General features: G+C 40.5%; 1 protein-coding gene across 5 annotated transcripts; it reads right to left on the bottom strand.

Annotated features, from left to right (window-relative positions):
• Positions 1-6,182: 6,182 nt before the first annotated feature.
• Positions 6,183-13,613, bottom strand: Ythdc1 (YTH domain containing 1). 5 transcript variants are annotated; one of them, XM_090155743.1, is made up of 17 exons: positions 13,428-13,605; positions 12,846-12,941; positions 11,833-11,955; positions 11,598-11,770; positions 11,436-11,541; positions 10,860-11,369; positions 10,575-10,793; positions 10,423-10,509; positions 10,310-10,366; positions 9,573-9,721; positions 9,248-9,505; positions 8,924-9,180; positions 7,755-7,825; positions 7,663-7,678; positions 7,481-7,601; positions 7,325-7,414; positions 6,183-6,617 (listed from the first exon to the last, which is right to left on the bottom strand). In XM_090155743.1, exons 1-17 carry the CDS (start codon positions 13,453-13,455, stop codon positions 6,534-6,536), a joined length of 2,445 nt encoding a protein of 814 aa, XP_090011869.1. In that variant the 5' UTR covers positions 13,456-13,605; the 3' UTR covers positions 6,183-6,533. The 5 variants fall into 5 exon arrangements, with proteins under 5 accessions (XP_090011869.1, XP_090011868.1, XP_090011867.1 ...); XM_090155742.1 differs by having other exon boundaries at positions 6,184-6,617; positions 7,755-7,828; positions 13,428-13,604; XM_090155741.1 differs by having other exon boundaries at positions 6,184-6,617; positions 7,663-7,690; positions 13,428-13,604.
• Positions 13,614-13,990: the final 377 nt, after the last annotated feature.

Below are 13,990 nucleotides of genomic sequence, written 5' to 3'. Positions count from 1 at the left end.
CCCTCAATTGAGAACCAGGATCTGCTGACTCACCTCTCTAAACATGGCGTCCACCCTTTTTCAATACGCACATCGATACAAAATCGGTTTCTTTGATGTGGCGGAAGCCCACCTACAGTGGGTTCTGGATGGCTTTCTTTGGCCTCCTGTCGTTTACTTCGATGTGGCCAAACGCTCCGCTGTCTAATATCCATTCTCCAGCGCCAGGGTCGTAAGCACTGACGGAGCGACCCGTTGCCTTACTGCCGAGGACGTGCACACGATCCAAATATCACACGTCCATGAAGCAGCTCGGCTGCCCCATGGCAAAACCTTTTAACCACCAAATCAGTATTACTAAGACATGTACAAAAGTACTGTAAAAGTTTCAGGTAAAAGTTATAAATATTTAACTATTTATGACTTAAAAAATGGTTTTGGATTTTATAATTTTCGCATTAAAAACCACGTTAAAATCTTATAACTTAGGTTTTGAAAAAGTCAAATATCTCAAAATTACGATCGTGTTGGTTAAAAGGTTTTGCCATGGGACAGCAGAGTTACCGAGGACATGGTCCAGAAGCACCTAGAAACCCTCGGCGTTGTCCCCGTCAAAGTTTAGATGGCCCCTACTAACAGCTGGTTTTACCGCTTTCCTTTCAAACCCAGTGTGTCGACCTTGCCCTCGACCCGTCCAGCTGGGGAAGCGAGCATCAAGATTGGACTGTGCAGAGGTGAAGCTTCGTCTCACCCGTCCAGACGAAGTGCTGCTACGGCTTGACCTCTACGAGAGGCCACGACCCTACTCTACTCCAATATGCAATCCGAGGGGTCGGACATTCCCAAAAAAAAAGCGTACGGGATTTCGAAATCTATGTGATTTCGCGATTTCGTCAAAGATTTCGCGATTTCGTCGGAGATTTCGCGGTTTCGTCGGAGATTTCGCGATTTCGTCAGATTTCGCTATTCGTCAAAGATTTCGCGACTTCGTCCGAGATTTTACGATTTCGTGAAATATTTCGCGATTCCGTCAAAGATTTCGCGATTTCATAAGATTTCGCGACTTCGTCAGAGATTTTGCGATTTCGTCAAAGATTTCGCGATTTCGTATGAGATTTCGCGATTTCGTCGGAAATTTCTTGAGAAGTGTACGGGATTTTGTACAAATGTCCGACCCCTCGATGCAATCGCTATGGAATAAAATCTCAGATTTCCAGGGTTACTTAGCGGCCCTTCGACCCGCTATTGTAGCGCTCACTGAGACCAACCTCAATTCATCAATCGATTCCTCGGAGATCTTCGGCTCGGACTTCAGCGTGTATCGTATCGATCGTATCCGCAAAGGTGGCGGTGTCCTCATCGCCGTGTCTAATCACATAAAATCCTACCTTGTCACCACTGACGTTTCGCTGGCTTCTGCTACAAACTCCCATCACTCTGGACTCCGAATTTCTCAATACGGTCCTTTCCTGCAATTACACGCAGCACGTGCTAAGCCCCACTCGTACTACTTTAACGTGTAGTAGTATCCTTGACCTGGTACTCTCTTCTCCGGCGAGGCTGGTCAGAGACAAGGTTCCCCGTCCTGGGCTTGGTGACCATGACTTTTTACAAATTACTATCGCGAACCTCCCCCCTCAGCCACGAATTGTCCCCCGCACTTGTCTTGCCATCGGGAAAGCGGATACTGAGGCAATTGCCCTCGACATGCAATTACTGAGTCTCGACGGCCACACTCTATCCACCAACTGGGAAATACTGAAATCTGCTCTGTCGGCCTCGGTCCTGAGATACAGTGTGTCAGAATTTATAGCCCGGTGTACCTAGTAACAGAGACCATACCACCGGATGCCTATCATCATAGTGCCCTACGCCAGCGTCCCCCTAGCCCGGACAGGTGACAAATCCAGCATGGGTAGCAGAACCCTACTACTGATGGTCGCACCTTTGACGCAAGCCACTCAACCCAGCAGAAGGTGCAGCAACGGGTGGACCAATCCCCACTTCGCACACAGCAGTGGGATTAAGAGTGGATGCTATAGCAACGCCAGCCGACACCCTACCTATGAAGGTAAAGAGTCAAACCCTTGGGAGAGAGCTCCTAAAGGGGAACGACGAGCACACAGCAGCCCGCATAACCCGGCACAGCTGGCACCGGAGATCCCGGTGAGAGTCCAAAAGGCCGGGAGATGGGTCCGCCGTGCCCTCATACGGAGGCCCGCCGCCCCACAGCATGCAATTACTGAGTCTCGACGGCCACACTCTATCCACCAACTGGGAAATACTGAAATCTGCTCTGTCGACCTCGGTCCTCAGACACACGCCAGTGCGGACTATCACTACTAGATTTAACCTCCCTTGGGTCACTCCTGCAGTTAAACGACTCATACGCAAAACTCAACGACGCTACCGTCGAAGTAGGAGACACCTAAACCCTGCCAACTCCGCAAAATTCAGACACCAACGTGCCATGGTCAAATTCGCTCTACGCACGGGTCGTGCCCGGCACCTTGATAACGCCGCTAACAACTTCGAAGACAATAAGAGATCTTTCTACCGCGCTATCGGTAGTAATACTAAACACTCCCAAGTCCCTGACCTCAGCGTAGGGCAGCGTGTCATCTCCGTCCCGGCCAAAAAGGCGCAAATCCTGGATGAAACCTTCAGTTCTTTCTGTCGTTCCCCTCGCCTTATGGCGGACATTACAATATCTACGAGCGGAGTATTGGAGCTACTGCAACATCTTAACCAGTACAAGACTCCTGGGCCAGATGGTCTCCACCCAGCCATCGTGAAGCGGTGCGCGACCACTTAAGCGGCGCCTGTCGCGGATTTTATCTCTTGCTCTCTTGCTACCGCCGAGCTTCCTCAGGACTGGAAGCGAGCCAACGTAACGCCGGTCCCGAAGGCTGGGCGACCCGAGGACCCCAAGGAATACCGCCAGATATCGCTACTATCACAGTTACTGATTCGGTAACGGAACATCTGGTGGCGTCCTCAATCACCAATCACCTCGAAACTCACGACGCTATCACCCAAGCCCAACCCGCTTCCCGGTGCGGCTTCAGCACCGAAACTCAACTCCAGTGGCGTAGCTGATGGTCCGCCGGGGGCCTCGAGCTTCGGGGGGGGGGGCTAACCATAAAAAAAAATTAAAAAGGGGGGCATCATAGAGATTTTTGCGGGGGGGGCCTCTGAGTCCTCAGCTACGCCACTGCTCAACTCCTCTCTTGCGTCGAAGCGTGGTCTACCGGGCTCGAGAGCGCCTCCCAAGTGGATGTCGTCTTCCTCGATTTTCGGAAAGCGTTCGACACGGTTCCCCATCAGCTTCTTGCTAAACTGCGTAGCTACAGCGTTCGCGATACCACTCTATTGTGGGTAGCCTTTTACCTCGAAGGACGTGATTTTCGGGTAGTTCTGCCTGGTGCGGAATTCGAGTGGTACCCCAAGGCTCGGTGCTGGGACCATTACTCTTTACGGTGTATGTCAATGATGTGGGAACCGGGGTAGTCTCCCGGTTTTCCATTTATGCCGATGACTGATCATGACGTCCTGCAGGCCGACCTGGATCACATTGTGTCCTGGAGTTACAAATGGAAACTACAACTCAACGCTCGGAAATGCAAGGTGTTAAGCCTTTATCGGCCTGGAGTAACCCCTTTCTTGTATGGGTATCAGTTAGTTGGATCCCCAATTGATCACGTACCTGAGTTCAAGTACTTGGGGATCACACTCACCTCGACTCTCTCCTGGGACACTCATATCTCCCGGGTCGTCTCGCAGGCTTATCGAGCGCTCGGCCTTCTCCGCAGAAAACTTTATGGCTGCCAAATCGGGCTAAATTCACACGTGAACTGTATCACTATCTAGCGCTATGTATTCCCACTGGCGTGATGGGCAGACTCTCTTAAATCCTGATTGCAAAGCCTCCTCGTGGCGAGAGTCGGGCAACGTATGGCTAATAACCTGCGGCTGATTTGCACAGGTATCACTGTCCCTATCCGGATTGTCCTTAATGGGGTCACTGGTGTCGTTTGCGGCTGCCGGGCCTGATTTCTGGGTTTGCGCGTCAGGTCGCATCGGCCCCTTTGCTGTCCGGGGGTGACGGGTGTTGTCCGTGATTGCTGGGCTCGGATTTTGGGTACGCGCGATGATTCGCTCCATACCTGTCATTTGATAACCTTATCGGGGATGGTTTTTGCAGTGGTTGATTAAGGTCACTCTAGTCCTCAGCTGTGCGAGGGTGGGTACTCGGGCAGACCCATCGTGTTGCCTTTTGTTGGGCCGTGATGAGGGCGTTTGTTTGCTATATGTGAGGCAGTTATTATAACTGTCTCACTGGCCGAACGTTTGTTTCGCAACGTGCACTTTTGTCCCGGCCTGACTGGTTAGTCTTGTAAGCCGCCGTAGGGCCTAGCGGAACGGCGGGGTACAAATACATAATCATATGGCGTGATGGGCATTGCCTTTTGCCAGTTAATAAAAAATTTAGAACTGGTTCACAATCATTATGCTTTGGTTTATAGTGGTTAGAACAATGGCGTAGTCAAGATTTTCGTTCGGAGGAAGTACCAATTGAATTACAAAGTCCATATAACAAAACATTTCGGGTGGCACATGCTACGACGACGCCACTAGATTGGAGAGAGATTAAGTTTATTGCATTTGAACCATCTCGTCCGTCGCCGCCCCTACTTCACTTCGCCAACTGCGCTTTTATCTACCCAGTAGTAAAAACAAGACTTTATTACACTTAGTTTTATACTATAAAGGTAAAATTAGAAATATATAAATTAAGAGTTGTTGATATTTATTGCTTTACCACTAACGTAACATTACCTTGTATAAATTACGAAAAACCACTCGGCCCTTGGCCCAGCCGTAATATTAGTTAATGGGCATCGTTATCGAGAGAAAATTTTATAACTCGTGAATCGATGTATCGTTTGAATATGAGGTCTCAGCAGTTTCAAAGAAATTAATTTCCCAAATTAAAGGGCTCCCGAGGGCCTTAATGGGTATCGCGATCGAGATAAAATTTAATCACCTATTAATGGACGTATCGTTTATATTTGTGGCCTCAGTGGTTACCGAGAAATCAAGTGCCCAAACGGGTATAGAGTAGTATCACCTGGTAGCTTTGGCCATATCCGCCATTTTAGGCGCGTTTTTTTCTCTATAGGAAAAAACATGGGTGACGTTGCGTGATGTAACACTGATACTACTCTATCGCGCGGATTCGCGCCCGACAGAGTTATTCATACCCCATTAAGGCCTGATTAAGGGTACATCGAGGGGTTGGAACAAAAGGGGCGCCAAATCACCCTAATTAGTTCAAGTTGACGGGATTTTTTAAGCAGATAGAGGGGAGACATATGAGTATTATCAAAAGCAGCATAAGACCCAAAAGTGTGTCAGCTGTACCTTCGCGCCTATTAAAATTTCTAGTGAGACACTATAGATTACATAACCTACTAATTGGAAAAATACTAGCAATCTCTCCCGTAGACATACGTTCTAAAACGCCTCACTCGGCGGCGCTGGAGTCCCTCAATTTTGATGACGTATTTTCCGACATTCTTTGATGGGTAGAAGTCGTAGAGAATATCCTGGCGGGTCAATGGATAACTTTTGCACTAATCCTGGTCCTGCGGGTTTCCCCAGGGAAGTGCTGTCAGCCCCATACGGATGGTTCATCTGCTCGCTATTAAGGACTTTTCATCGGCTTCATTTAAGCCCCACGGACCTAAAAAATGGCACAACTCACGAAACCTATGACGGAATTTTTTAATTTGTTTTGATTTGGCTATGTCAATTAAAGAAAGTATTTCAAACGGTTTCCTACGTCTACCCGTAAATTTTCCATAGTTGACGGAATTTAATAATTATATTAATATTAATATTAATTAATTAATATGAATAATATTAATTAATTAATTAATATGAATAATATTAATTAATTAATTAATATTAATAATATTATTATTATAATATTAAATTTACGCTCAGACTAAATTCTAAATTTCCTGCAAAGTTTAGATGCTTAATCTCTTAACCTCCTTTAAGCCTACAGGTTACTCGCAACTGCTGGAAGTTGAAAACCCCCTTGACACAAACACAGCAGAGATAGTAAACAGCTTAGCTACAAAAGAAAGAACTTTCTTTATAGGTTCAAATAAAAATATAATATTTTTGCACCTATAGCATTTTAATGTAAAAATTACATTCTTCACCGAACTTAAATGTCACCTTTTTGTGAAATTAATTTCCCTATCATTAACATTTCCAAGATTGTAAAAAGTCGCTTCATTTTAATCAGTTAACAAACAAAACCTCAATCAGATTACTGAGAACTCTTTACAACGATAAGGATGGGAAATTTTAATGCGTGATGGTTTAAGTTTATAAATTTATATACAACTGGGTTTTGGTCAGTGAAGGTTTCGGAATAAAATGTTCCAAAATGCCACTCATATTTGATAATGTCCTTAAACCATATTTTTGAGTGTATGGAAAAAGGCATACAGTAGCTTATAAAGGACATTATCCGTTGTTTAACGTCTATCCCGAAAACGCCTATCACCTCTGCTGGGAGGTCTAGCTGTCCTCCTTAAAAAGTCATCAACTGATCTTTCATACTGTAAAAACACAAGAATTCTGTAACTTTTGGGAGGCACTCTGAACACATGTAGCAAAAGTCAAGCAAGTAAAAAATAATCCTTTTTGAGAAAACCAATTTAAGTTTCAAATCTATAATATTTGAAAATTTTAAAACCTTTTAAATCCATGGTATGAGAATAATAAAAATATAGTCTTTAATGAAAGGATCTCATGGATATATAAACCTTTTGATTTCTAAAGCAATAAAGTTTTATATATCCATGAGATCATTTCTTTAAAGACTATCTTTATAACAATAAATAAATTGAAATATACTAAAAAGTTTAAAGTTACAGAAAAAAATAAATTGGTAAAAACACTCTTAAGATTCTTATTTAAAATTTTCACTCAACTTGCTTGACTTTGGCTTCAGGTAAATCAAATCCTCTTTACAAATAAACTTTAAAACCACTAGTGACTATGAAAAAACGAGTTATAATATCAACCTGGCTATGACTCGCACAACTACTTCAAGTTAAAGGAAGTATATTCTAAATTGAATGGTTTTTTTAGTGTAAAAAGAGCCAGGATAATCTAAGCTTAGCTTTTGATAAACCTGATGGCAGAGGTTTAAAATTAGGTGAGCCATCATAAATAGGGAACTTTATACTTTAAACAAAGCAAACAAGTAAAGAAACACAGGAGGATTTAACTCCCTTTTGAATAAACAAGAAAAATATGCTACCGCTCTCTTATCCATTGGGCGACTTCGTGATGAAAACTCTGGGTGATGTAATGATCGATCATAAAACGTTATGGCCTCCATAGGAAAAGGCTATAAAAAATAAAAATTTACAGTTAATAAAACATTAAAGAATGCCTTGCAACGTTCAATAATTACATGAGGTCCAAAGGATAATTGGGGCACTGGTGGTCTTTGATGGAAGTCCCTCATGAATTCAGTGTAAACCCCATTCATATAAGAGTCACGTCTCATGCCAAATTTATCAATCGAAGAACGACTGAAAGTTGAAAAGTTAATTTAGAAAGATCTTTTCTAGTAGATTAATAAAAAAAAATTACCCGTCTCTTCTAGTGTCTTTAAAAACAACTGAAAATTAATTGCAGTCAATCAGTGGAATTACAAATCAATTTAACATAAACTTCATAATAACCTTCAGGATAATCGTGACGGCTCCGTTTCCCCCTTGGACCACCTGGTCCATCAAAACTATGTCTGCGACGTCTTCTAGAAAAAGTTTTGAGTACAAAAAGAATAATTAAAAATACTCCTGGATATTGTGAAAAAAAAGGCTTAACCCAAGAAAGTTTTTAATAAAAAAAATTATCAACCCGAGGATATCATAAATTTGATTTTGTGGTGCCTCAAACTATAGTCAAAAAATATCAAGGGAAAATAAAAATGATTAAGAAACAAAAAAGGACTTTTTTTAACGAATTGCCTGAAAAATTCTCATATAATACTTTTCACCAGGAAGAATCTTTTGTGAATACCTTACCTTGAAACACCATTTTCAGTATCCAAAAACTGTGTAGGTTTTGGCATTTTTCTACAGCGGAATATGTAATTTTTCTAATGCTTATATTGAGAAAAACGTCCATGCTGCCTCAATTTTTGGTAATAATTTTCCCTAACCAGAGTCTATTTTGCTTAATAAAAGTTCAAATTGCTTCTTGGGCAATTATTTTCATTTGGTATTTCGGCGGGCAAAAATTTAAAAGAAAAGAGGAAAAAGTTCTAGAAGTATAGAAAAAGGAGGGCAAGGATCTTTTTCCGAAGACTGATGGGGAGGAACCGGCGATATAACCAAACTTATGAATGGGAGTATAATGTCCATCTGGTTGATAGGCAGTCGCACATTTTTTTCTAAACGGAGTGAAAAGTCTATTCCAACACTCCGGAGATGTCCTCTGAATAAAACTACATTTCACCAACCCCGATTTAGTCCATAACACAAGAGCCCATTTAAAGTTCAATTTATATCCCTCCCGACTTAAAATCCTTTTTCCCCCGAAACCACTGTTAAAAGAGAAAAGCACTATGTTAATCCAACTTTCACGGAACTACGAAACAATTTTTTTCAAAATGGCACTTCACACAATCTACAGTTGAGGTATACCCAAACAGCTAAAGCCCTCTAGACCCGACCCAGGAGCAATTTAAAACCTCATTTCCACGAAAAGATTTTCATTCTCGCCTATTGTTGAAACTTATTTAAGGGGTTGACTGATAAATTCCACGGGTGAAGATCATAAACACACACTATAACTCCCGCCTTCTCAGCGAAACGGTTCTTTAGGATTCCAATGGCTCAGTCCTAACCTCAAGGATTCGTGATGAGGGCTTCTTCTTGAAGAACTGCGGTCGCTGCGTCTCGAATGATGAGGATACAACACGGGACGGTGTCCGCTGGGGCCACCCAAGGGCAATTCTCGAGGATGAATATGTCCGCTTCGAGGATCAGGACGAGTAATGCGTGGTTTGCTCCTCTTCATATGACGTAAAATAGTCATGATGTCAACATTTTCATCAATTGGGAAAAGTCGGCAAAGTTCTTCCCCGACTGCTGGTTCAATTTCCTTCAAAGTTAAACAATTTCTATAGAAATTGTCTTTTTAAAATGTAAAATAAAGGAATAATATATACCTGTCCGTCTCTTCCAATTTTAACTTGTTTACCATCATTCCAGGGATTATAAAGATGCTGTGTTTTGGTAAATGATAATTCTCGTCGGCAAATCCAATCCAAACAGAAAACTCCCCCTAAAGCCCTTGCGCTTAGGCCGGGAGGTAGCACCCACTGAATAGGAGGAACATCATGCCGTGATTCTGAGCAGAGACGAGCAAATCCCTGAAATTTTCCACTCTCCTTCACTGAATAAATTAGTATAACGTTTTTGTTTTCCTGGTGAAGTAACAGATTTAAAAAAATTAAGAGGAAATTATTCAATTCTAATTTTAAACCAACTAACGCGGTAGGCTTGATTAAGTTTGGATTCATTTTGTGGAGGGGTTGACCAAACTCCTTTAGCTTTTGATAGAGCAACATTTTCATGGTTATTGCTTTTGACCAGGAAAAATCTAGCACCTCGGAAAAAGTATTTCATGTAATAAGATACATCTGAAAAAGATTGTAATTGTCCATAACTAAGACTTAAATCCAAGTAAACCTATTCCAAAAATAAATAGAACTAAACAGAAAGTCTCGGATTGGAGGCAAAGTTCGCGCCATGTAATCTGAGAAACTACTTTATCCCCTTTCTGCGGTGCCAACCCCCTTCTCAAATCGTTACAAATTTAGGGCATTGTGTGAGGTACATGCGAAAACTGGTCTTAAAAACGTCGCTCTCCGCGAAATAGCTAGCTACTCTTTTACGTAAAAATTAAATTGACTTGCCTGGTTTTAAGGCATTAATGCCAATTGAGCTGGGGTTTTTCTCCCGAGCTATCTAGAACTGAAAAATAAGTGGCCGATTGAAAGAGCTTGTAGGAAATCCCGCCAGGATGTTTAGCATCGCGAAACACTACTTTTCCAATTTCTGACAAAAATTTTCCAATGCTTTAGAGGCAATCTGATTGGGTGGCACTCTACGGGTGGGAAGCATTGGGGGTTTGCTCCTTAGATTTCAATGAAACCAAAGGGAAAGGTACAGAATACCGCTAATGCGAGACTTTCTGTTTACATCTAATTATTTTTGCCTTTTCCCACCTTTTTTGACAGCTGGGATAGTCGGAGAAGCATGACGTATTCTTTTCACTGGGATAGCTATAAAATAATTTATGAGAAATAACTAAAAAAACCAGATTAAAAAATTAACTTACTTTCTCTGATGGGTGATCTCCTAGATGCAATGGGTGAATGTGGTCTTTTATGACTCAAATGTTTCTTTCTGGATTTATCATCCGCATCTGTTGAAATGTAGTATTTTTATGAATCAAATCATCTTCCTTATTACAAAGAAAATTAACTCTACCAGAATCTGAAACACTGGCCGAATCTGATAAAGATGGAGATGGGGAAGCTGATCTCGAGCCTGGAGATGAAGATATAAGGCTGTCATCTTCGCAAGAACAACTCTCATCATCATCATCTTCGTCGTCAGGACCACCGACAGACGAATCAGCATCACTATGAGTGTCATAATCATTTTGCTTCTTTGCTGTCTTTCTTTCATCAGAAAGACTTTCTTTCACTATTGAAAGGTTTTTGCTATCGTTAAACCAAAATCGCACTCAAAATGAATTTTACGATGCCTTACCATTGTCTTTGGCTTTAATGTCACTTCTATGGATAGTATCATTAGAGATATCCTCCGTAGCAATTGAAATATTGAGATTATCCGCATTGCCACCTTCTTTAGTACTTTCCTCGGATATAATTGCGGCAATAGATGCTGGAACCTTCTTTTTCAGAGGAGTGGGGTTCTCCAATTTAACCTTCGCTTCTTCTGGTTCTTTCTTAGTTAGAGCTGGAAGGGCCCCTTTTTTAGATGTAGCTGTCGCAATAGCTGAATCATTGCTGCCTTTCCTAACCGGTGTTTTACGAGCCACAGCCCGATTCTGAGGCTTAACTAATGGGGCAGGTTCTGCAGCTTTCGCATTATTGGCTTTTCCAGGAACCACTTTTGAAAGTAAGTTAGTTTTTAGTGAAGAGGCATGTGCATTTGGTTTTTTAGCAGTAGCAGGTTTTGCTACTGCTGAGTTTGGTTTTGAAGTTGAAGTGCTTGTGCCAGTAGCTTTTTTCTTTAGTTGAGTCGCAACGCTTTTCTCTAAAACCAACCAAGTAATAATTATTAGATTAAGTTTAAACATTTGGAGATACTAAAACCAAATACCAGTTGAAGAGTTAGCAGATGCCGCGTTAGAATTTGTTGTCGCTGTGGCAGTTTTTGAGTTAGATGCATTTACTTTCTTCACAATTTTATTTTGTACATTTTGTGTCTGATTTTTAAACAAACATTAAAAATTGACAAAAGAACACTAAACCTAAGTCTCACTTTATTGGCCGCTTCTTTTGAAGTACCACCCGATAACTGTTTTAGTTGGGTTGTATTTTCTTGTGCACTTATGGGTAATTGTTTGGTTTTAAGCGTAATGCTTGCCACTTTCTTTGGTTTGGTAACTTTATTTACAGGAATTGATTTTGCACCGATTTGATTACTAGCCGCAGCTGTAAGACAGTTTAATAATAAATTTAATTTTTCAACAGATATTACAATGAAAGAACTGGACCTGTAGCATTTGCAGAGGCTGATTTACGAGTAACAGGTCGGCCAGGAGTTATTTTATTTGCACTGAGTGTTTTCGATGCTGGCTTTCCCCCAGTTTTATTTCCTGCTCTAGTAGTTTTACCACCTTAAATAAATAGAATATCTACGATTTACAAATCTTTGGAACCATTTTTAAATTTGAGGAAAGGGTAAACAATATTTTAACTTAAAATGGAAAGACTTTATTTTGAATAACATTGGCACGTATAATCTTTATATACACTTTAATCAATGTTTATAACAACTTACTACTACTATTATAAACATTACTTGGCTGAAGTTAATTTCTGCCCCAATGTACAGTACGACACGAGATGGAAGGTAAAAGTAAAGGAATTATAGGTAATTTATCAGTGAAATAAAGGAAGAAAATTTGGGGGGGGGGGGGGAAGGAATATATAGGAAGAAAATTCATTATACAAAAAGAGAAAACTCAGAAAACAACTGTCAAAATTGTTTAAAAGGGGTGTAACATTCAAAATAAAGTTGACAACCGATAGCAATAGGCAAAAACTATCAGCAAATAGTGTTGGAAATAAGCATCTTTAAAAACTAGGACGTTTTAAAGACTTCTAAGGGTAAAATATAAACTATAGGAAATTGAATGAAATTATAGGAGAAGAAAGGAAGGACGTTAAATTATATGGAAAAAATTGGAAATATAGGAACTGTGGTCACCATGCGAACTATACTAGATTTGTTTTTTACAATTTTACTAATTACGATGTCAGAAGGTGGGATTTTTATATACACTGGGGTGCCAACAAGTTAAGATAAGTGTTTCGAAATATTTAAATTTACATTTAATGTCCGTGTAACATATAATTTGGCGATTAATAAAACAAAAATGCACATGCTCTACAAATCATTACGTTTTTAGCGAAATTTACAATAATATAGTTCACACATCTTTTAGCTTCCATAGTGTATCTTACTATACATTGGGGCCGAAATAAACTACTTCCCATTACTTACCTGGTTTTCTATCATCTTTCAGCTCAGCGGTCAAATCATCGTCCTCAGCATTTTCTGTTGCAAGTAGCTGATCAAGGACATTGTCTTCCATGTCACCTTCAAAATGTTTCAGGTTCAAAGAAAAAGTTATAAAAGCTAAACATTACACTAGAAATTTATAATTAACATAATTTTAGACTATGATTTCGCATATCCAATTTTTTTTAAATTAAAACAAAATACTTCAATAATTACAATGAAAGGTACAAGCAGGGTACATGAAACATTGGCTGTACAAGTTGTACCAGGTACAACTTGTACAACCAATGTTTCATCAAAGGCCTAAACTTGTAAAAAAAACTTCATAATGTCTATGGCCACTTGATAATAATAAAATGTCACGAGAAATTGAAGAATTCCTGGCTTCAGATATAGCAAAAGTCATAATATTTGACACGAGGTTAAAATCTTCTCTTAGAGAAGCTTTTAACTGGTGTTCTGTTCGCAAAGATAAACAATGAGCTGAAATGCTGATATATCATATAAGAGATACTCACAAAGGCCCTAATTTCAATAAGTAAAAAGTAACTATCTATAAAATACCTTTTACATCTGCATCAACGGTTGTCATTTGATGAATAAAAATTATCTTTTGAAGATTAACTAATACTTCTCTATTAAATCTGTTATAAACAACTTCAAAAAAATTTCAAAACGATGAAACAGTGAAGGGCAGCCTTGGAAATAACGGTGGTCAGGTGGTCAAAGACCAGTTAATTAATTGTTCAGACCAGTTTATTTATTCAAAATTTGGGGGGTCACTGGTCACCGTGTCCAGTTTATTAATTCGAAATAATAACAAAAAAACAGAAGGTGACCAGTTTAATAATTCCAAATAATAGGAGATGACCTATTAATTAAAGGTTTATATCAATTTGGATTTCCCTATTCACTGGATTTCTATGTATAGCGACTCCTCTTACTTCCGCCGGGGCCGCACGTCGAGGTTTTATGTAGAGTCCCTTCGCGCGCATCCCTTGAACGAGTCGAACCTTGGACCAATAATTATTGGTCCAAGGTCGAACTGTCTAACCCCCAGACTTGTAAATAGCGGCAGTCCACGCGTCAAAAACCCCTGAAAAAAATCACGGGACTCCTAAAAAAAT

This window comes from Leiobunum rupestre, chromosome 8, assembly GCF_980474605.1.
Source record: "Leiobunum rupestre chromosome 8, qqLeiRupe1.1.hap1, whole genome shotgun sequence".
Classification (NCBI taxonomy): Eukaryota; Metazoa; Arthropoda; class Arachnida; order Opiliones; family Sclerosomatidae; genus Leiobunum; species Leiobunum rupestre.
This window is presented reverse-complemented; position numbering and strand designations above follow the sequence as displayed.